Raw genomic sequence first — 22,716 nt, 5'->3', positions numbered from 1 at the left:
CTTTAAGAGATGCTTGAGTCATGTATGGTAGATTTCCTATTATAAGTTGGACTCCTATAACTTGATTGGACTTTGTACTTCATGTGGCCACTGATTTGTGAGTTGACATCAGTTTGAATAATTCAAACTTGGTGCATGGTGACTTAGATTTAAGTATACATACATAACTAAAAGTAAATTGGGTACATAAAAGCCCAGGGACTTATGTATATAACAGAGCCACTATAGAGACTGATGTCTCTATAGCCTTGTAGAGGTGTAAATTCCCATCCTTCCAAACACCCTTTTAGCTCAATACAATTCCCCTTTCACATCAGGAAACCCTCCACTGTGAATTTAGACTAAGGATGTCAAACTTTCTCTAATTTACAATAATTTCAATAAAATAGATAACTTAGCACATTAGAGAATCTTTTTACTGCCCCACCAGATATTACTTGTGCACAGTAATTTAGTGATAATTTGAAACAGATTTACAAATTTACAATCAGACTTCAAGGATCTTATTTAGTAAAACTATAACAATGATTTCACTCTTTCCATTCAAACATTTTACAAAAACAAATTACTTTCATTAAAAGAGGGTATATCAGCATAGCTCTGTAGAATGCAAGACAATAAAGGAACATGAAGAACAATATTTGATGTAACAATATATAACATGATGTAAAACAAGACTATAACTCAGAAATCTACTCATCATCATCATCATCATCATCATCATCCATGCCATCAATATTGAGAAAGGTCATCACAGACTCATGTGAGTTTACTAAAGTGGTGCTGCCATTGGTACAGAGTTTCCTTGTGAGGTGTAAGACTTGGATAAATTGGTTGACATAGTGTAAGGATTACCCAGCAGTTGACACCAGAAATAGCCGAAGTACTGCTTACTGTAGAAGTATCAAGACTTTAGAATATGATTGAATATAATATTTTGACTGACATTTATACTAATAAGACTACAGTATATATACTAAGGTACACTAAATGTATGTACCCAGTCCGTGTATGTGTAGGGACAACACAGATAAATAACATCATGGTAATGGTGTTGGTTCTCATGTCCAATGGTAGGGAATGGCTCAAAGAATGCATAGATAGATGAGAGCCATTCTTTGCTCAAGCACTCTATGAACATAATATTAATTAAGCAATAGTTTTGTGTACAGGTACTAACTCATTTCAGCCTCGGAATCCTCCTTGGGACACTTGGTCTCACTTTCAGACTCGTCAGCCTTGGCACTTGTGTTAGAGGACATTGGTGCAGAAATTTTGATGATGTCAGCATCATGATTAAGTTCCTCCTCCTCATCTTCACTTCGAATGACAACAGAATAGCTTTTGCTTCTGATGGGAGCCTTTTTTGATATAGATAGCCCTAAGCTTTCTTCAAGTTTAGAGTCACTTGCAGCTGCAACAGGTGCTTGTTTGGCCTTGTTGAAGATGAGCTTGTCACCATCACTTTGCTTGTGTTTGACAGCCTTCCTGACTGACTGAAAGAATTTCTTGGCCTTCTCTGTGGGTTTTGGCTGATGTTTACTGAACATTAGGAAGGATTTGGCTATTAGAGGTGATAGGAGTGATTGATGACTTGTTGATATTAAGGTTTACATTGTGTACGAAAACTATGTATAGTTCTTACATAATCCTGCCAAAGTTTGACATTTGAGGCTTGACCCATGACCCATGGTGTGGGTATGGGTAGAGTGGTGGGTCACGAGACCATAACCCATACCCAACCCACCAACTACCCATACCCATGACCCATGTGGGTTACCCATACCCATGCTAATGCCTATGTATGTGTAAGTGTGGACTTATCCATGGTCTGTGTTTATGATGACAAATTGTGTCTGTCTCGGAAAATTCCAACTATTAGTTGTTCCCTACATTATTCATACTTTGTACGTATTACTAAGCTTTCTCTCCTGTGCTCGTACCTTCATCTCCATTATGCGCTAACTCTAACACTCCCCCTCAAGCACAGCTTACTTTCATTCCATCTCTCAATCTTTCGAGTCTCGGCTTCGGCAGTGCCTTTGTGAAGGCATCTGTGAGATTATCATGCATTGGTATGTATTCTAATTTTATTGTGCTGTTTTCGATAACTGATCAAATAAAATGATAGCGTATGTTGATATGTTTTGTTCAAGCATGGAACTTGTTGTTTGAGGTGAGGGCGATGACACCTTGATTATTGGAGTAGATGGTGATAGGTGCATCTCTTCTTTCATAAAGTTCTTTCAGTAATGACTGAAGGTATAACACTTCCCTCATTGCAGATGTTAATGCGGTGTATTCGGCTTCGGCTGTTGACAATGCTATGATTGTTTGCTTCCTTGTGCTCCAAGCTATCGGTGATTTGTGCAGCAGGACCAAGTATCCTGATATGGAGTGCCTGTGGGTCTGGCCTGCCCAGTCTGCATCCGCATAAGCCTCTAGGTCTTTTTCCTTCCCTCCTAATGTCGGAAATTCCTAATTCAGCTTTCAATGGATTACAAAGCATTGAAACATTCAAATACAAACCTCCGCTTGAAATGGCTTCTAATAATAGAGGGTGTCTTGTAATGGTCATTGCAATTGCGGTTGCAATCAATCTTAGTCATCGTAACCGCTCAGCCGTGGTGAGCATTGCAACCGGTTCCAATGATGCCACCAACAATTGTAATAAAAATAGTCCCCCTTACAATGTTGTTCAATCATTTTTTTTTTGTATTTGTATTTTATAATATTAGTCATCTTTTTATCTTTCTTACCATAGTCACTCATATGTGTCTCCTATATACCAGAATCATAAAAAAGACATCAATGCGAGAGGATGCAAGATCAACAAGCCACTCACAAGTCTTCTGCTGCACTAGTGAAACAATGCACACCCTCCAGTAATATGCATACACTCTTGACAGGCGCATGATGCTGCTGTATCCCGTACTTTAACAGACATGTCATCTGAACATAAAACAAAGAATGCACGATCTGGTCCAGGAGATACAGCCAATCCGGTGAGGGCAGAGTGAGATTGGAGGTAAGCAATGAGAGTGGTGTCCATTCGCTGGTTTTTGCTATTGCATGCCACGAAGCTTTGTCTGGCTGTATTGCGTTGATGAATTGGTCCTTCATGCACCTTTGGACCGAAGTCATGCTGCAAAAAGTTAGAACTGTCAGAACCTTGGCAGTGCCATGTCAACATGCTCACCATTGCACTTAGACTAATAATATGATGAGCATCAGCCGGAACACCATGAATGTTGAGAATATTGACGAGAATGTTGCTCAGCAGTGGCCTGGTCAATTTTTTAGCACACGACTCATGGACTAATATCTGTTGACGACCTACTGATGAACAACCCACTTGGGAAGACCACATCAAAGGTGTCGCAAAGCGTGAACAGAAAATTGTCGGTAGAGAACTGACAAACATCTGGTCTTGCCTGTTAATGAAACATGACAATGATGCCAGATTGAATCAGACTCACCAGAACAATTCCGAGCACAAAATATATTATGAGTTTGAAAAAGACAGATTCTGATTCAGAGATTGAAAGAGTAGCAATATTAAACAACATGATGGCAGAGTGAAGAGAGAATGGAACAAAGAGACTTAGAACAAATTTTCTAATAGCAGATATGATTAATAATGAAACATGGGAAATTTAGAATGCTGTTTGCTTAATATTTTATCATTTTCACGTCCAATTTAATAATTGAGCGCGTAGGTGCAAGCTGAAATCAAATTTAAAAGCAACAGCAGGCAGTACAACATGAAGTGTGATCATTAATATATCTATCCCTAACGAGCGCGAGTACCACGACGAATGCCTGGAGCTGCAAGTTTCTTTGCCCTCGTCTTTCCTCTACCCCGAGTTGGTTGCTATGGACCAGGTCCCACATCTGAATCCTGCACCATGACCACAGTAGTAGTGGCTTCTAGGCCCGTCGTTACAGGTACTTTGGCATGCTTTCTGGAAGCAGTGCTGAGGGTGGAAGCGCTACTGGGACTAGAAGCAGCACTGAGAGGTGAGGTGACAAAATGTTCTGGAGGCTGTGCTGCCTCGATAACATCAGACTGAGAGGCAGTGGCAGCTTGTGCTGTAGAAGATGGCATAGGTACATCTGATTCACTATTGTTATCCATGTCCAGCACGCTCATGGTGTGAATGATTTCACTGGAGTGATCTTCCTGACCAGCTGGGCCAGAGGCAGAAGACTTTGCAGAGCCGAAAACTTCGCGGTTGATGTTTTGAACAATGGTCTGGATGCGATGGCTATCCCACTTTGTGAGCAAGAGCTTCTTATAGTGGTAGAATAGATCTTTGTAGTTGATGCCAGATGACTTTCCCAAGCCAGACTTCTGAAATTCCATGTCAGGCGACAGCAGAAAGATTGCCTGTGATATTAGCTGAGCAACACCGTCACTCAATGTAGGGTGGATGACTCACAATAACGGTGGCCCATGCAATGGACCCTGGTGTGACCTGTTCTAAGTTCCATTTGCGTGTGTTTGTCTTTGGTCCGCCGCTTGTCTCTTGATGAAGTGAAGTGACGCCACGTAGTGCAGCCTTCAGAACCTATTTAGAGGTGCATCATCACATAGTCTGCAAAAATACACAGCCAAAAAGCCTACCTTAGCCAAAAGCTCCCAGTTTCTGAACACAGTCTTCAAAGACAAGTCTTCCTGCATTCCAAGAAACAATACCGGTGGAAAAGTCTTGTACTTTGGATTTGTCGCCGACACTCCAAGCATGTCCCGTATTTCCGTGACATCAGCTCTGCAGTAGTTGGTATTGGCGAAGTACATCCCTGGAAGGCCAAATATATCACCAGTGACACCACACAGCTTGTTGATCTCTGATGAGCGAGCCTCAGAAATGGATTTCATTACCTTCAGATGAATTGTCAGTTACATTTAGTAATATCAAAACATACAATACTTATGAGATCACTGAAATACAAACTTTCCATGGCGCTGTGTACATGATCGGGGAAGTGATGAAATAGTTCATTCAAGAATGCTGATTCCTGTGTCATTGCTGTCAGGTACTGGTCTCGGCTGTCAAATGAAGTTGGGTTCTCAGGATGTGGTTTGCTGAGAAGGTCGGGATTAGGGAACATTTCAGCAGTCAGGCCGTATTTACGAGCATAAAGTATTATTGTTTGCTCATGGGCCACAAGTTCATCAGGTGCTTCCACACGACATTTTCGTTTGGGCTTCTCAGTGATCAGAACTTTGTTCTCCTCATGAAGAGTATAATTGTCCTCGACAAGCTTCTGAACCTGAACCTGCAGTGCCTTAAGTGCCTGGCACAAGAGAGGATTCGTTAGATGGGCCCTATTAATGTAGTCAAGCATTCAGAGCATACCTCTACGAGGTCTCCCTTTGATGCATTTGGCCCTGGAATTGCAACTGATTCAATGAAAGGTTCTTCATCCGAGTCATTGTCGAATGTGTTCCCAGACAGATGCAACATGATGCAAAATGAACTAAAGGGAAGAGAGACAAGAAAGCAGTCAACGCAACACCCCAGTATATAAGGGAAAATGTTTCGCGTACCTTGTGTATGCCACAGCTGAAGATGTCTGAGTCTTTGCAATAATTATATGTACATTGATTCTGATCATCCCTCAGGCCGCAGTGATGTGCCGGCACCAAGAAGAAAAGTACCATGATGCACCTTGAAATGTGCTTATGTTCTGGTCATGTAATAAAGGCATGACCTGACCTTACAACATAATATGAAATCAGCACGAGTAATCAGTGTAATATCGCAGGCTGGTCTCTTACGTTTCGTGGGCCTCTAGTTCAGCTCTTCAGTATCCAGTACAAGAATAGGATAGCCCTCAGTATGTTTTGTGATGGTAGCCAAGAAGGTGAGCATGACTGAGAGATAAGGATTGAGAGTTGAACAAGTGAAATGTGAGGCCTTCCATGTCGGATTGTGCAGAACGAATGAGTGTCGAGAAGGTGAGCATGACTGAGAGATAAGGATTGAGAGTCGAATGAGCAAAATGTGAGGCCTTCCGCATCAGAGTGGAAGGAATAGCCGGACAAGATGGTTGCTGTAGGTTGAGAATCAGATAATTATACCACCTTCTAGCATCCTGGACTTACTGCTGTGATGGCTGGCGGATGTTCAACATCAAACACGCACAATGTGCCCTGCCTCCAAATGCATCATCTTCATGCAAAGAAACATGTCAGTATCCACAGTATCAACTACAAGGTAATCTAAAGGTCCATCTGGTACCAGAAGTGCTCCACGTATGATTGATCTGACTGAAAAAAACTGTGCCTCTGCTCGTCATCTTGCTCGAACTCTGAAGAGGTTAAGATCCCTGTCCTTTCAAGAGTGCTGACCGGTGGGAGCATCAAAAGGGTGAATAAGAGCAAGGGGAAAATTGCGGTCCCCAATCAGACATTCAAAAAGGAAGAGTAGCCGGCCAAGAATGACTTTATCTTCTGTCTGCTGAATGAAGACACAGTCAAAGCATGGAGAACCAAAGAAAAGGGGATTGCACCGAAGATAATCTGTGTGTTGGCACCAGTTGACCATCGATTCATAGTTGACACAAAGAAATCGGTACTCTGTAATCTAGTACTTGTATGTTAGTGTAGCCAATAAACAAGCTGAGATAGAATGTTCTACCTTATTGTTTCCTCAGAGATGAATACATTTACCTTCAGGTAGCGGTATATCCGATGAGGGTAATAGAATGTTAAGAAATTCATTGAGATTGATATGAAAATTATGAAATGCTTGGTCGTCCTGATGAAGTTTCTCAATCGCATCAAAGGTCTCCAAAGGTTGTTTCGATCCAAGCTTGACATGAAAGGAACTGTTAGTTGAAATAGGGCGCTCAACAACATGCACGATGAAGTCTTCTTCCGACTCCAGCAAGTCATCTGCATGTAATTGACGTTGATGCTCGTCAAATTCAAACAAGCGATGACAGATATGATCCGCAATGACTTGCCACTGATTGATTCGAAGGATCTGTCAAATAATATGTCTAAGTTAGTAAATGATTGTTGTAACAATGCACCTGCTCTGCTACATCATGAAAGTTGGTCCGCAGCAAATATGAATCCTTCAATGAGCTGTGCATCTTCTCATTCGGCTTTGTATTGTAGTTCCACATCGCTCCTTTGCTTCGACATCGTCGAAAATATGTAGGTCCATGTGTAATTTTGGAAAATTCCAATTTTTTCCATTCTTGTCAGCCGTTTTGTTGATATATTGCTAATAACAAGTTGATTAGTTGACTATTGGTAGCAGTAAACACATGAAACATACATGCAAAATGGCCGAAAACATGCGGTGCGTATGATGGCCACTGCTGATAGTTTCGGCTGTATGAACTTCAAGCGAGGCATACATATCGAGTTCGAGGTAAAGACAGACACAATGAAGGAGTAAATAACTGAGAGGACAGTCCTGCTCGGGTAGAATGTCATGAGTAGCATATATGATCATCTAGGAATCTGTCAGACTCAAGCTAGTAACACAAAAGCTTGATACAAACCTTTGAAATGTCTTCATGCATGGAGTTGTCCGTAAATGCAATGTTCATTACTTGGTTTGGGTGCTTCTGATCTCGCCAACGAGGAAAAGCTTGATAGCTGTATTAAACTATGTCAATTCAACTCAAAACATTTCTGAAAAAAGCCTTACTTCTTATCTACTTGAGAGATTTTGTCGCATCCAAGACTACTGATATGTTTCTGAAGCTCGACCCACAAGTGATCCGACCATTCACCACCAGAGTGAAAGTGCAGTTTGTCCCATGATAGTGCACAATGCACATCTGTGGACTTCATTGTCCACAATGCATTCTATGACAAGGTTAGGAATGTGGCAGGAGAGTACAGATAAACTCACCAGGATATCACGAAGTCTGTACTCTTTTAGTATCTCCTCCCTCTCTTCTGCAGTTTCCTTTGCTCGTGCAGTTGCTAGGATAGCCTATGAGTCATGGGATGTGCAGCAGGGATAGCAGTGTGACGTATCACTAAGTTTGTTGTGTGGTACCAAACAGATGGGGCATGGCCAAAGGGCCCTGACACCTTGAGCGAGTGACATTGTAGACCTTGAAACACAGTGAGTTAGCAAGAGGCCAGCATTGAAGTTTGAATCTTACTTCTCCTCAAAATCGGACAATAAGATTAGTATTAAGGGGAAAAAACAGTGCTGAAGCCTATCTAAACACTCGAGCCATTGTCCTGTATTGGATTTTGCCGCTAGCAAAGAGAGGATCCTTTCAAAGCACTTGTGCCATACCGTGGCCTTGAAGTTGGCCCATGCTGGCTTGCCAGAGTGTTGCTTATCTTCCTTCACCTGTATGAATAGAATTAGTTCGAATCAGTGGACATAGCAAATGTATCGGACCATGGGAAGCCACCCAACAACATAACCACCACCTGTCCCCTGACATTGCGAATGTCAGTGGGTAAGTTGGCTAATTGCACAACGACAGGGTAGCCTTTCACAGTACCAAAACTTGATAACTTCGTCTTGTCAGCATACAAGATGAACACGAGGGGCTTTGCATCAGGCGGCAGTTGTGACTATACAATACATTGAAATTTAAATGCAATTAAAATCACTACACATGGTACATTGACACAAATAGTACATACTTGAGCATCCCAGAAGTTTTGAGCCATAAAGGGCTCATCTACAAAGTGTTCAAATGACCGGCCATTGAATTTTGACAAGCGTTGAGCATCGAAATGAAAGTGAGGAAATAGATAAGGATCGTGGAGGAGGTCGGTGGCCCACTCCCAAAGATCACGATAGTAGACATCAAAGTCCCAAGATGCATCAGCAAAGGGTATTGAAACCACATCTTTTGTAAACTAAGCTGAAATGTTAGTCCGATGAGAATCATACAGCAAGCAATGAGACAATCCCTGTTACACGCTGAGAGGCCGCATCCCACTTAGCACAGACATCCTTATGGTTCTGGAAAGTGAATTTCTCTGACTGCCGCACACAACAGTGGCAGATGTCAAGGAGATGATCAGTCTGAGCATTATTGAGGGCTGCTTCAAGGGCGATTTCAGCAATATCAAATTCCAAACAAGACTTGAAGGGATGCCAAGGTTGGGCATCAGGTTCAGGAGCGGACCATGAGGAGTAATGGGCTGGATGGCACTTGAAATCACTGAACATGTGAACTTTTGTTGGGATCCCGCTATTGGGGTGATGTTCGACTTTGATATCATCGACCTGGAATTCACAATATTCAAGGTCTCCATCATCACCAGGGGAAAATGGTGGATCGTCTAACATTCACATTAACGATACACGATTAAGAAAAGTCAAAGGAATCATGTCAGAACTCACCGAAAATAAAGTCCAGATGATTGACGCCATGAGAACTTGTCAAAGACAAGCCTGTTGCGACTGATTAATAAACGGATAAGTGAAATAGATGCAATAGTATATGACACAAAGGACAAAACTTACCTTGTGTGTGATTTGGAAGCATGTTGATGTTTGGTTCTGCAGCTGCTGCATTGACAGTCCTGCATCCAGGACCAACAGGATTATTTGCTGCAGCTATATTCTGAATCAGATGGGAAGGTGATGAGAGCAACTCAAAACACACCTTTTCGCTGCCTGATTGATTCCGCGACATATTCATCATGTGCCTGCTTGCTGGTGTTCCTCCAGAATTTTGGCCGGTCAGAGCCCATAGTGTTGACAGATATATATGAGGTATCTACAGAGTTGATATGCACAAAGAAATCGAGGGATACAGGTGGTGAGAGCACAAATACCAGGAACGATGCCTTGCAATCAGCTGACAATGCATTGAAACTCAGTGAATAACCTTACATTATCATACCAATGGGAATTTCAATGACATTTCAACAATGGAGCATTGAAATAGGTTTTGCAAATTTCCGACAAAGGTAAGCTTTGCTTTCTTTGTTGCCTTCAGGTAACAGATGACACATTTTGCTGCCTCCCAGTGTGACTTCACTGGTTCTTGCATGAATTGCGACAGTACCAACACTGCTAGTGCTATGTCTGGTCTAGTACAAGTTGCTGCATACATTAGCGATCCAATCGCTCTCTGGTATGGTACATGTTGTTCAGATATTTCAGATTTGGTGCCTGGCAAATGGTCTGACTGTTCTTTCATCAGCTGTATTCCAGTCTCCATGGGAATGTGCACTGGCTTTGTGTCTTCTAGGTGGAAGCATTTGACAATGGTGTCAACATACACTTCTTGCGATAGTGTTACTGTTCGTGCGCTTCGGTCTCTCTATCTTGAGACCTAACAACCAGGTAAGCTCTCCCAGATTTGTAATCTTGAACTTTTGGCACAACTGATCTTTGAACTTCTGTATATTTTCTAGATGCTTCGACATTATGGCCATGTTGTCAACTGATACCATTACGATGGTGTGCTTGTCCTGCTCCCTCCAATAGTACACTGCTCGATCGACTTGCGAGCGTGTATACCCAGCTTTGAGGAAGAATTCTTCTAGCTCCTTGGACCACTCAAACCTGGCTTGCTTTAGGCCATACAAGCTTCTCAACAGCTTCAAGACCTTTCCCTTGTCTCCTTTCTTCAAGTATCTGGATGGTGCCCACATATACATGTCGTCCTTGAGTGTAGCATTTAGGTAAGCACTTTTTATGTCTACTTGATGCATTTTCCAATTGTTTCCTGCAGCCATCGATGAGACTGTGTGTATGGTCGTCATATTGGATGTGGGTGCGAAGGTTTCTTGATAGTCTATTCCGTATTCCTGTCGCTGACCGTTTGCTACTAGATGTGCCCGGAGTTTTATCTTCTCTCCATTTGGACCTCACTTGGTTGCCAGTATGAAGTGGCATGGTATAATGTCTGCATCTCTAGGTGGGTCTATAATTTCTTATGTTCCTAGTTTCTCTAATTGACCGATTTCATAGTCCATGGCTTCTTGCCATTCCTCTGTGTCTGGACCATTTAATGCTTCTCTAAGTGTTGGTTATTTTTCTGTAGCTGCCATGGCCATATATGGAAAAGAATTTGATTGAGTGTCATCCAGTGAGTCTTCCATTGCTATGGTTGCTCTTTCTCCTTCATTCAATGCTTTGTAGTATTCCGCAGGGGGTCATACTCTTGTGGGTTTGGGCGTTATTGGATCTGGCAGTCTCTGTATACTCTGGGGTGGCATTTTGGGAGGTTGGCTTGGCGTTTGGGGGACTTGGGACATTGTTGGAGGTTGCATGTGTACCAGTATATTCTGGACACTATTTTGAACATTGTTTTTGGGAGGTGTTAGCCTAGACTCCCCCTCATCCAGTACGTTGTCATTGATATTGATCTTTTCTGGCACAAAACTAATGTTTCTCTCAATAGAAACTTGTCACTTTCCCAGCCAATACACTTGGTATCCCTTGCTTTCTTCATTGACTCCAACAAATAAGGCCTCTTCTGCCTTGGCTTCTAACTTTCTGTTATCTGGTATGTGGACATACATTCATTGTCTGAATTCATGCGCTGCAGCTAAATTTGATTTAGACTTATGCATCAGTTCAAACAATGTCTGTCCTGGGATGGCCTTTGAAAGTAAGTGGTGTAATTGATGGCTTCAGCCCATAGGAATTTTGGTAATTCTTTTGCCAGTAACATAGCCCGTGCATGTTTGACCAATGTCTGATTTAGACGTTCAGCTACGCCATTCTGCTGTGGAGAGTCGTGCACTGTGAGTTCTCTTGTTACTCCTTGCTTCTTCAAGTACTTATCAAATTTATTGCTCATATATTCTCCTCCACGATCAGATCAAACTTTGTGCAGGTGCACTCCACATTGTCTGCTGACATAAGCTTTGTATTGCTTGAATGCAGTGAGTGCTTCACTCTTCTTCTTCAAAAACATTATCTTCATCTCCCGGCTATAGTCATCAGTGAAACTGATGTAATATAGGCATCCATTAATCATTGCTGTCTGCACAGGTCGGTCAGACCCGTCAGCATGACCTCTTGATGTTCACCCTCGGCATCCGTCAGCTCATCATTGCTGTCAACAAGATGGACATGACTAAGGCAAGATGTGACAATACGTCTAAGGCGATATAGTATTATGGTTGGGCGCATTCATAAATTTGCTGGTTTGATACATTCCTGTAGCTACCAAATATATGCTACAGATCTAAATGATATCATCCTCTTCATTGTCTTCTGTGTTAGCACTATGTAAATAAGACATATTAATGTTATCTGGTTATGCAGAACAGAACAAAACAAGTTATTTGTGCATGTTCTGAGGAGGAACAAGCTGCACACATTTTATTTTTTTGTCCACAGAACATAGTAAATGTTAATTGAATGTTGCTCAGGGGGAATATCCTGGAATTATCATTTATTTATTTTTACAGAACATAAAAAATGTTTCACAAATGTCCTATTAACAAATATACAAAGGAACTTTTGAAACTTTCTTCATTTTTCTGAGACAAAACATTGGTTGAATGGATTATATGATCTATTATATTTTTTATTAATGTTCTTGGATCAAACATGGAGTGAACTGGATGAAATAATTTTGACTATTGACACACAAAACATTTGAAAAACACAGACAAAAAATTTAACATGATTGTAAGTTGTTATTTGAAAGATGATGAATGAAAAATGTAATGTCTTTCTTGAAGGAACATGACTAATTTTTGGATCATGTCCTACATACAGAAAATCTTTGATACATTGATTACATTTTTTCAATGTTTTGATGGGTAAAATACAAGGAAATTTCTATCTTCTAATTCAATTTTTTTTGGATGTTTGGTGAAGGAAAATGAGTCAATGCCTGCAGTGATGGTGTAGTCACCTTCATGTCCTCGAGAAATTTCACATGGAAAAAATAGACCTCACTGAATAGATTGCCAGTGAAATTGAATTTTGACGGGGATTCATTAGCCTTCCAGAAGAGAGTGGCATACACCTATGCACTCATTGTTAGTCCATGTGCTCAAACTTAGAGGATATCAATAAATATACTAAGGTACTGGTTAAAGCAACCATTGGAATTGTAACCTTGGGCTGCTGGGTCTTGTTCTTCATAATCTCCTTGAAATGGTCTGAAAATTTGATGCTGACTGACTTTAGCCCATTGAAATAGCACCCCTTGATTAGATATGGTAAGATATTAGCAAAGTACAGCTTTTTTGGCTGTGGGATGGGGTCATTCATCTCCTGGAGAGTGTGCATGGCACTGAGCAAATCAAGATGTATAATAGAAAACATAATCACCTACATTGAAATGCTGTTCATAATGGTAGATGTGGTTGACCAGTAAAGCCTTTGCAGTATAGACACAATCAGGGTCAAGATGATAGTATGCTGAGACATGAGTGCACTGTGGTGACAACAGTCCTGCTGAGTAGCAAGGACATGTTTGACCCTAAAGGGAATTGCTACTAGAAAGATGATGGATGTGTGCAATCTGAGAGTGTACTAAGTGCAGGAAAATAGCAGACAAGGTATGCGTGATGTAGGAATACAACACAGAGTGGGGCTATAAAAAGATGGCTCCAAACTGATATCTTTATGTTGTGGTCTTGCACTGCCTAGTCTGCTATACTTGGTGAGACAAGTGTGTTCGACCCAGCAGTCTGCGGTCTGGGAATAGTTTTGGGGGTCAATGAGTGATGTGGGGTCAATATTCCGAGCACGGGAAACAATGTCCGAAGGTATAATTACAATGTCTGATGCAAAAGTGTCGGGTCCGATGTTTTCGGGTTCATTGGATTCGGGTTCAGGTTATCAGAAACTGATAGTAATGCGATAGTGAGCATCAGAAAAGCGAGTGGTGTGTGTGATAATAACAATGACAGATACAGATGGTGAAGGAACAATGATATTCACAATAATAACTACTACAAAATATTGGGTTTGACCCCTAAGCATTGGAGAACGACTCTCCTTTGCTCAGATTATGATGATGCTATGGGGAGTCTAATATTTATGTAGATATGTAGAAATCCAGAACCCTATAGGTGAAAGTAGTAGCACAATATTTCAGATCTGATGTCTTATGTAATAAGACATGATGTACTGCAGACCATGAGAATACATGTAATAACGCAGTCCAAAATGTTAGGGATGTGAAAACAAGTAACTACACACCTAGTGAAGCTAGCAGAATGAGACTGGACATAGGTAGGATGAGTGTGTGCAATATCTGATAGTCCAATGTGAAACCCAATGTAGAGACTAATATCTCTGTGGGCTTGCAGGGAACTAAATTCCCAATGTCTCTATCACTTCCCAATATAGTGTGACTCATATCTCACCCAGTGCACTCATGCACTTCATCAACCACTCACATGCATGAGCGCTTCGGTTGTGCATCAGCATGCGCATCCTTGGTTCTGTTGCTCATCCTCCATCCATCCATTCCATGTCCATTCAGTTCGTCAGTGCGTATTCCCATCCTATTTCCATTTATTCTGACATATCTCCAGCACTTATGGCCATATCTTGTATATTTTCCATCATGGACCTTTACATTACATATTATCTCATATCTGCTTCACTTCTCGGTTCGCTTTAGTGCCTGACAGCGCTTAGTATTACTTAGTATATATACGTGCGTCTAAACTGTATAATGATCATCTTTCTGCCTGCACATTATTGGACTCTAAGCCTAAGTTCTCCCTCATATCTCTTGAGTATCTAAGTACAATACGAGCGCTGCTGCCATACACTACTAGAAACTCTGCCAAATTAGTTTTCTGACTCGTTAAAGAGTCGCTATGCTCCACCACCCACATGCACACCACTCAGCATGCGCTTCCATTATAAGTCGCGCACTGTCGCTTATCACCGCCCATTGTTGCTCATCAGCACTTCATGTTACAAGTAACATCGGTTACATGGCCCCCCTATCATTTTTCCCCTTCGTCCTCGCCCTCGTATGCCTCCGGCTCGTACTTCTCTACCGACTATCCGTTGACCGGATCCTCGGGACCGTTCCCGTCCCTCGTCCCCCTCCTATCGCACCAACGTGCGCACGTGCCTTCAGGCTATGACTCGTTCTGACTTGTGCCACCAATGTGGCTTTCCTTATCTTGTCTTATCTTTCCTTTGACTCGTGCATGCTGCACATTGTATCATTTACCGTTGGCTCGTTCCAACGTTTCTCGGTCTCATTCCGCATTCGACCTCACATCACTAATCAGGCTCTGCTACCAGCGTACCTATACCCTTTCTGTTTCCCCTTTGCCCTTACCTACAGTACGGTAGCCTTGCCCTTAACCCTTTCCACTTAGTATAAGTAGTCGGTCACTCTGTACTAGATTCCCTAACTTGAATCTACTCAATCTTCCCTCGAACATACTTCCCTCTGAAGCCCCCTCAGCTTCAGTCTCTAGTATCTTTTCTTAGGTGCTCATCGCGCCTAAGTCTACCTCGATCAACTACCTCATCGTTCGGACAAGACTGTCCTTACTTTGAGAACGTCAGTGACTTTGAAGACATCCGTCTTAGAAGTCACGTGACACGCGCGTCTCTGATATCTGCCGACTCGACGTCGCCAGTCTCAGTCACTACACCGGACCCTTCCGGTTATGTCATGAACATTAGTGGACGACGCCCCTCTTAGGGCTCCGCATAACAGATCTATTTGAGTGCGTAACACTTCACGTCGCTTTCACTCACTAGTGCTTTGCTCATTGTCGTGTGCCTTACCAGGCTTGACCAAGCACCTGGTCCAGTGTTCCCTCCACATATACACTTAGAGGAACCTCTCTCAGTAGCAATCCCCTTGGGTCAACATATATCTCGCTCATCAAGGACTACTTGAGTTTATCTCATACCACTCTATAATACCACTATCGAATCCTCTTCTACAGCGGATTAAGTAAGTTGACATTTTCTTGATGTGGTATTGCACATCACAAAAATTGCTCATACTAGACCTAACAATACATAGATATATATATGGTATCAATACTGTCAATAATATCAGGGTTAGGGTTTAGTATGTCTGAGCAGATTTGGAACCTGAAATGTCCAATGGACAGAGCATGTATGACATTGTAGAAACAACAATACTGCAAGGCGCGAACAAGGCTCCTGACTGTATCTATAATTGTTGTAGGGTCGCATGTTGCCTAGTCTGCTATACTTGTGACAACAAGTTCATTCGACCCTAAAGGAGAAGCAAGTACAGCAAAGATCTAGAAGTATGTGCTAAAGCGAAGCACAAGAAAGTGCAGGTGTGCGCAAGGCATGAAGGCGTGGGAACGCGCAGGAAAGTGTGCGCATGTATGCGGAAATGAGAGAGACTAAGCTTAAGTGATGATATGATGCAAGATAAGAGATGTGAGAGTGCGAGATGTAAACAAATAGATTTCTACTATGTTCTGCTAGGTCAATAGTGGGTGGAAGTTCAGTGGGAAGTCAAGTGGTCTAAATGGTAAGGTAAAGTGAGAGGTCCAGTAAGGTGGTATGTACTGCTGGCGCTTATATACAGTACCTAAGCGCTGTCATGCGGAGCCAAAGTGCTACTGAGTAAGGTCTAGTATGTAAAGATATATATAAGTCAAATTCTAAGCTAGCCGAGGCACGAGGCTAACATAGAATATAGTCTATGTGTGAGAAAACATTGTGGCACAGCAACCTTCTTCTCAAACCACATCAGCTTCTCAATGTCGTGGACAATCTCTAGTCCTAACTCTATCGTTTTCTGCTCATACTCTTTCAAAATGGCCCCATTATTAGACAACCCAAATGACGCAATATTGCCAGATTTTAGAATAGCAGATCATGCAACAGCCAGGGCTCGGCTCATCGCCAATGGTATTGGCGACGATGTCCAAGCTGCAGAACTTCTAGCAACCTTATGGACACTAAACAACAATACAGCTAGAGAGCTCTGGGCAGAGCAACTTGAAGAAGCTGCTAGAGACGCTGAAGAAGCTTGACGGTTAGCAATAGAAGAAGAACGAGACCACCAACAAGCCATCACTGACAAACAAGAAGCAGCTCGCAAAGAGGAACAGAAGAAGAACAAATCTAAGTTCATTCCTGTCGGCAACTCCAAAGTTCCCTCCATACCAGTTGTTATCCCATCCCACTACGCTGTGCGGAAGTTGAAAGCAGGAGAGTATTGCGAACTCTACTATTTCACTAACAAAGGTCTGAAAGACGCCAAGAAGAGTCTACTCTCCACTGAATCACCAGGTTTAATGCTAACAACAAACACTGATGGACTACAAACGTGGATTAATGCTGATGAAATGCGCGACCCCAAAGCTGTCATCACTAAAGACAAGAATCTGTCCTGGGAGCATTTCAACGAAGCCACCCCGTGTATGATTACAGCCATGAAGCAACATGAATGGCCGGAAGATAGAATCAACATGCATATCCAATTCTGGACCGCTCTCCAGAACCATCGTTGGAGACACACTTTCAACACCTTAAAGCAACGTGCGCTACTACTATATCAAAGCCAGCAACGGAGACTATGGCACTTTACAGCAGGTGGCCCCTTCGGTTGGAGCATAGCAGAACTTAACCAGGATCTAATCATGGAGGCTGGAGAAGAGATTTTCAATGAAGATCGTGACTTAGCACTCGCTGCACTCAAACAGGTACATTCATTGTGAATTCTACTTACAAACCTGACCGGAACTCTCCCCTTTCGTTTCCTCTTTACATGAATCACATGCATCGCGCGTGTCTTTCGTATTCTCAATCATATCAACATCACGCTCGATCAACGAAACACTCGTTTCCCTTGACCATCACGCGTTGACCGGCTCCAATTGCCATAAAACCATCACTTGGACATCACGCTCCTTTCTACCACCTCCATTGACATCGTGTCACCGTCATCATGCACCAACACCACCACCACTGACATCACGTCACCAAAACCTCCCACTTGCACGCACACCAGGCTGCCGCTGCTAACAATACCTATACCAGTCACAACACGCAGGCACCTACTGCCCGTCCAGGCAACGTCCAGGAAAGAGCGGCATCTCCAAACACTGAGAGCAATGACTACAAAAAGAAAGCACGCTCCTTTCGAGACCAAGCCGATCCTTCCGGTCCTCTCCCATGCTGTGCTGTCTGTCTCGGACGTAACTCCCACTGCACAGTGGAATGTAACGCCACCAAGACATGGGATAACCTCTTTGACACATTCTCAGAACGCATCCACAAAGCACTGTGGTCCAAGAATGGGCGCCAGCTATGTACTTCATGGCAAAGAGAGGAAGGTTGCACCAGCAACCAGCACAGTAACAGGCATCTGTGCTCAGGATGCGGCGCGTCAGACCATGGAGCCCAATGCTGCCCTCGAGCACAGAAGAACTAATCCTCTCACCCCCTACATCGCAGATGTTTGGGAACATGAGTTATGTAATGCCGATGCGTTGGATCGATTTGTGAAAGTTCCGGAAGGCTTCAGATCAGGATTTAAATTAAACTTCCCTTTAATAATGCATATACAAAGCCCACCAAATAAGGACTCAGTTAACAAGTATTGCACAGAATTTGATTCCATCATCCAGAAAGAATTGCACAAAGGAAGATATATAGGCTCTTTTTCCCCTCTAGAGCTCGAACGTACCATAGGTCCCTTCCAATCATCGCCCTTGTCCATAATACCTAAACCCGGAAAACCCGGAAAATTCAGACTGGTCCAGAACTTCTCCTTTCCACATGACACCGATCCCACATACCCTAATCCATCAATTAATTCTCACATCAATGCTAATCATTTTCCCACTACCTGGGGCAAATTCTCAGTCATATACCTTCTAATGTCGAGACTGCCGATAGGTTCAGAAGATGTTGCAGAAGCCTACCGAACTCTTCCCCTTCACCCCTCCCAATGGCCGGCAGGAGTAGTTCGTATGTCGAGCACCGAGCTGTGCGTAGACATGTGCATGGCATTTGGAGCCACCCCATCTGCAGGAGCATATGGCCACGTAGCAGATGCAGGTGCCGAGATTCTCAGACACCACGGAATCAGCCCATTAGACAAATGGGTCGATGACCATATATTTGTACATATTAGAAAAGAATATCTAAATGACTACAATAGGCAACACGCCCAATGGCACAAAGACCTCGCAGAGAGAGGCATGCACCAATCAGGCAGCAGAATCTGGTTTGGAGGACGCGTGTTCGACGACAATTCAATCAAGGAATTTAGTGAGGACTGCGCATGGCCCCTCAAAGACCTATCAGAACAATCCCCCAGATCAGAACACGACAAACTATTCGGTTATTGCCTTGAGGACATCGACAGTCTCTCCTCCAATCTCGGCATCAGATGGGAAAAGGAAAAGGACCAACCATTCGCGACCTCAACCATCTGTATAGGTTTCGTGTGGGATGTGGCCAATCGCATGGTCGCTCTGAGCCCGTCAAAAGTCAGTAAGTACCTACTGGCCATCCACAAGTGGGGCTGAAGAACAGTTCACGTTCTGCAAGACGTGCGAGAGCTCTACAGAAAGTTGCTGCATGCATGCCAAGTCTTGAGGAAAGGGCGCGCTTACCTCACATCACTGGAAACTATGCTGAGTATTTGCAGAAAGAAGCCTCACTTGCTGCACCACCCCATCAAGAACATCGAAGATGATCTCGATTGGTGGTCAGACACGTTGCAAAGCGGAGGTGTCTCCTGGCCTATATACCCCCCAGCCTCTTACGTGGACCCACAAGCCTTCTCGGATGCCAGCTCAAGCATAGGCATAGGTATCGTCATTGGAAATCGGTGGAGAGCTTGGAGACTCGTTCCCGGTTGGCAGACTCTCAATGGCAAGCATGACATTGGATGGGCAGAAGCCATTGGCTTTGAATTGCTCATTAGAACCCTCACCACTTTTCCTAACCTGGGCAATGCACTCACTGTATACGGCGACAACACCGGAGTTGTCGAAGGATGGTGGAAAGGACGGCACCGAAACCGAGAAGTCAACACAGTTTTCCATCGAGTACATGAGCTCGTCCAATGCTTACCCCAACATCTCGCAATCTGCACTGTCTACATCAAGAGCGAGCAGAACCCAGCCGATGGTCCCTCCAGGGGAATCTACCCGTCCAGAGAGCTTCTACTCCCTCCAATCGTCATTCCTCCCATCCTTAGACAATTCATCGTCAATGCAACTGAACCCCCAACAGCTGCAGAACTCCGCCTACTGCACAACGGGCGCTACCCCCCTCCTGCCACCAAAATTATCAATAGAGCCTTGCTTAGACAGCAAGGTGCAGCGCGCCTACAAGCATCCAGACAAGAAGAAGACCAAATCCTCCTCGACACTCTCCAAATCCACGGGGACCCAAGCTGTTGAGCGCCAAGGTTTCGATGTAATTCTACCCAGTATCACCACTGACACTCCTTCAAATCCACAACCTTATAGAACCAATCTGACTCCCACTCCCTCACCTCTCCGCCCCCATTGTTTAGCTAGGGATAGGTTAAGCTACTGGAAACCGTTCTGCAAAGACACTCGCAGAACGGTAATCTCCAACGACCCTCGCAAGTTCTCAATATCAGACTCACAGCTGGATCGGGTACTAGAAGTCATGGGCTCATCATGGGCTGCCTCCACAAAAGAAACATATGGCACCAGACTGTTAGTATTCCATGTGTACTGCGACACGCAGCAAATCACAGAGAGTCAAAGATGCCCCATCTCCTGCCCCCTACTGCTTGCATTCCTATCCAGCTGTGCAGGATCATATTCCAGTTCCACACTCGCAAACTACGCAGCAGGACTTAAAGCTTGGCATATACTGCACGGTCACCCTTGGCTCATACCAGCAGGAGAACTTAAGTCCATTTTAGATGGAGCCGCGAAATTTGCCCCACCTGCATCTAAGCACGCTAAGTGCTCTCCTTTCACCCCCGCCATAATAATCGAAATTTGTAATCATCTAAATCTTGAAGATCCCAAAGACACTGCCATATTCACCTGCATAACTACATCATTTTATTCAGTTGCTCACCTAGGAGAATTTACCGTCTTGGCAATGAAAGACTTCAATCCACGAAAGCACATCACTCGAGGAGATGTTTCAGAAGGAATAGACAGGAACGGTCTTGCCATAACTAAATTCCATTTACCCAGCACGAAATCAGCTCCAAAAGAAGGAGAAGATGCTTACTGGGCAGAGCAGGAGGGTCTATCAGACCCAAAGGAAGCGTTGAGGAATCACTTGGCCATCAATCCCGCACAAGACTCAGATCACCTTTTCAGCTGGAACCATCCTGAGAAAGGGAAACGCACGTTGTCCAAAACAGAGCTCACCAAACACATATTGTCCATTTCCGCAGTCGCCAACCTCCCTAATCTCAAAGGACACAGTATTCACATAGGAGGTACTCTAGAGTACCTCCTCCGGGGAGTTCCATTCGAGGTAGTCAAAACCATGGGCCATTGGTCAAGTGACGCATTCATGCGATACCTTTGAGACCATGCCAAAGTGTTAGCGCCCTATATTCAAGCAAACCCTTCTCTCGAACCATTCACGCGCATCATGATGCCCCCAGTGAGATGATCTCAGAAACTTGGAGTAAGTCCACCTCCTTAACCATTGGGCCATAAGCTTCGCTGTTTGCGTCGTCGAACTCCTAATCTCTTGGGATTCACAGCTCATCTTTTCTCCCAGGTTTGAGCCTGTTGTTTTGGTCCGGTGTAGGGATTCATTTCTGGTTGGGCTTGTAGAGACTGTTTTACCTTACCTTATGTTGGCACTTTTGTAGCTTACATAATCAATCAATCTTTTCACCAGTTACCAGTATGAGTCTGAGAGATCAGCAAGTTTTTATGATATTTCCTCTACTCTGAGCCTTGAGCCTGGTCCAGAAACCCTTTAGGGTCGAATAGCAGCTAGGTTCTGCAAGACCCAACATTGTTCAGACTCACCATCTGAATTGTTGTACCTTCACCGGAAAGCCCTGCGGGCTTTCGCCCAAACAATCAATACCTTTCATTAACATCTCATTCTCAAACCGCACCATATATCAGATACCAGTATTTCAACTCCTCTTCTTACTTTGATTGGACACATAATATCAATATGCATAGATAAGGGTTCATGATAAAAATAAAGATGGAATGATATGCAAATAAGGGAAACGGAAATACACGCACTAGAGAGCTCGGTGGACAGTGGATGGATGCTTCAGGATGGCTGGCGCTATAGGGCAATCAAGCGTGGGAAAGCGCGTGCACATATACATCGTGAAGCGCGAGAAGTGTGCGCGCTGTAGAAGAGGAATCTTGGCTATAGGTGAAGACACTTAAAACTAATGGGTGCTCTACAGCAAGACCAGGATACGAGACAACGACTTGACCCAAAGGACAACCACTGAGAGAAGTTCCTCAGAATAAAAATGGAGGGAAACTCTATGAGCTAGGCGGGCGCTAACAGGCACAAGAAGGTAACACACGCGTAAGCGAGGCGAAGGCGCACGTGATGCGCGCATGAGCGGGAGGTTCAAGAATGCGTGCACGCGAAGCGATGGCGCGCTAAGAGTGTTCAGGGAAAAGATCCTTAATGAGGAATGGATGCTCAGATGATAGTTGATAGAAGGATATGATCTGATTTCAAGCAGGGAGATGATCTATACACTTTTCAGTACCCAGAGATAAGGAGAAAGTAAGTACCAGAACCAAAAAGAATCCCTCTGTATTTAAGAAGGGAGATTCCGCTATGCGGCACACTTCCGAACCGAGTAACCATA

At 43.5% G+C, this 22,716-nt stretch overlaps 5 protein-coding genes across 5 annotated transcripts; 1 reads left to right on the top strand and 4 right to left on the bottom strand.

The window, feature by feature from the left end:
- Nucleotides 1–976: 976 nt before the first annotated feature.
- On the bottom strand, nucleotides 977–1,550 carry F5891DRAFT_1188114 (uncharacterized protein; the record flags this gene model as incomplete). The annotated part of the gene is made up of 2 exons (XM_041366954.1): nucleotides 977–1,131; nucleotides 1,181–1,550. 2 exons carry the CDS (start codon nucleotides 1,548–1,550, stop codon nucleotides 977–979), a joined length of 525 nt encoding a protein of 174 aa, XP_041226582.1.
- Nucleotides 1,551–2,932: 1,382 nt separating this feature from the next.
- On the bottom strand, nucleotides 2,933–3,166 carry F5891DRAFT_1224621 (uncharacterized protein; the record flags this gene model as incomplete). Its single annotated transcript, XM_041369482.1, has 1 exon — nucleotides 2,933–3,166. A coding segment is annotated over one exon (234 nt), but the record flags the coding sequence as incomplete, so codon positions are not given.
- Nucleotides 3,167–3,874: 708 nt separating this feature from the next.
- Nucleotides 3,875–5,471, bottom strand: F5891DRAFT_1188113 (uncharacterized protein; the record flags this gene model as incomplete). The annotated part of the gene is made up of 5 exons (XM_041366953.1): nucleotides 3,875–4,390; nucleotides 4,443–4,571; nucleotides 4,628–4,885; nucleotides 4,930–5,301; nucleotides 5,364–5,471. 5 exons carry the CDS (start codon nucleotides 5,469–5,471, stop codon nucleotides 3,875–3,877), a joined length of 1,383 nt encoding a protein of 460 aa, XP_041226580.1.
- Nucleotides 5,472–6,140: 669 nt separating this feature from the next.
- F5891DRAFT_1128287 (uncharacterized protein) lies at nucleotides 6,141–9,377 on the bottom strand (the record flags this gene model as incomplete). Its single annotated transcript, XM_041364264.1, has 15 exons — nucleotides 6,141–6,295; nucleotides 6,359–6,593; nucleotides 6,648–6,658; nucleotides 6,680–6,995; nucleotides 7,045–7,150; nucleotides 7,285–7,475; nucleotides 7,525–7,621; nucleotides 7,674–7,834; nucleotides 7,881–7,964; nucleotides 8,031–8,088; nucleotides 8,140–8,336; nucleotides 8,417–8,566; nucleotides 8,639–8,857; nucleotides 8,919–9,230; nucleotides 9,348–9,377. The coding sequence occupies 15 exons, from the start codon at nucleotides 9,375–9,377 to the stop codon at nucleotides 6,141–6,143; spliced, it is 2,322 nt and encodes a 773-aa protein (XP_041226579.1).
- Nucleotides 9,378–16,711: 7,334 nt separating this feature from the next.
- F5891DRAFT_979891 (uncharacterized protein) lies at nucleotides 16,712–17,617 on the top strand (the record flags this gene model as incomplete). The annotated part of the gene is made up of 2 exons (XM_041376943.1): nucleotides 16,712–16,805; nucleotides 16,938–17,617. The coding sequence occupies 2 exons, from the start codon at nucleotides 16,712–16,714 to the stop codon at nucleotides 17,615–17,617; spliced, it is 774 nt and encodes a 257-aa protein (XP_041226578.1).
- Between the last annotated feature and the right edge of the window lie 5,099 nt (nucleotides 17,618–22,716).

This window comes from Suillus fuscotomentosus (genome assembly GCF_016647785.1).
Source record: "Suillus fuscotomentosus strain FC203 chromosome Unknown F5891scaffold_24, whole genome shotgun sequence".
In the NCBI taxonomy this organism is placed as follows: Eukaryota; Fungi; Basidiomycota; class Agaricomycetes; order Boletales; family Suillaceae; genus Suillus; species Suillus fuscotomentosus.
This window is presented reverse-complemented; position numbering and strand designations above follow the sequence as displayed.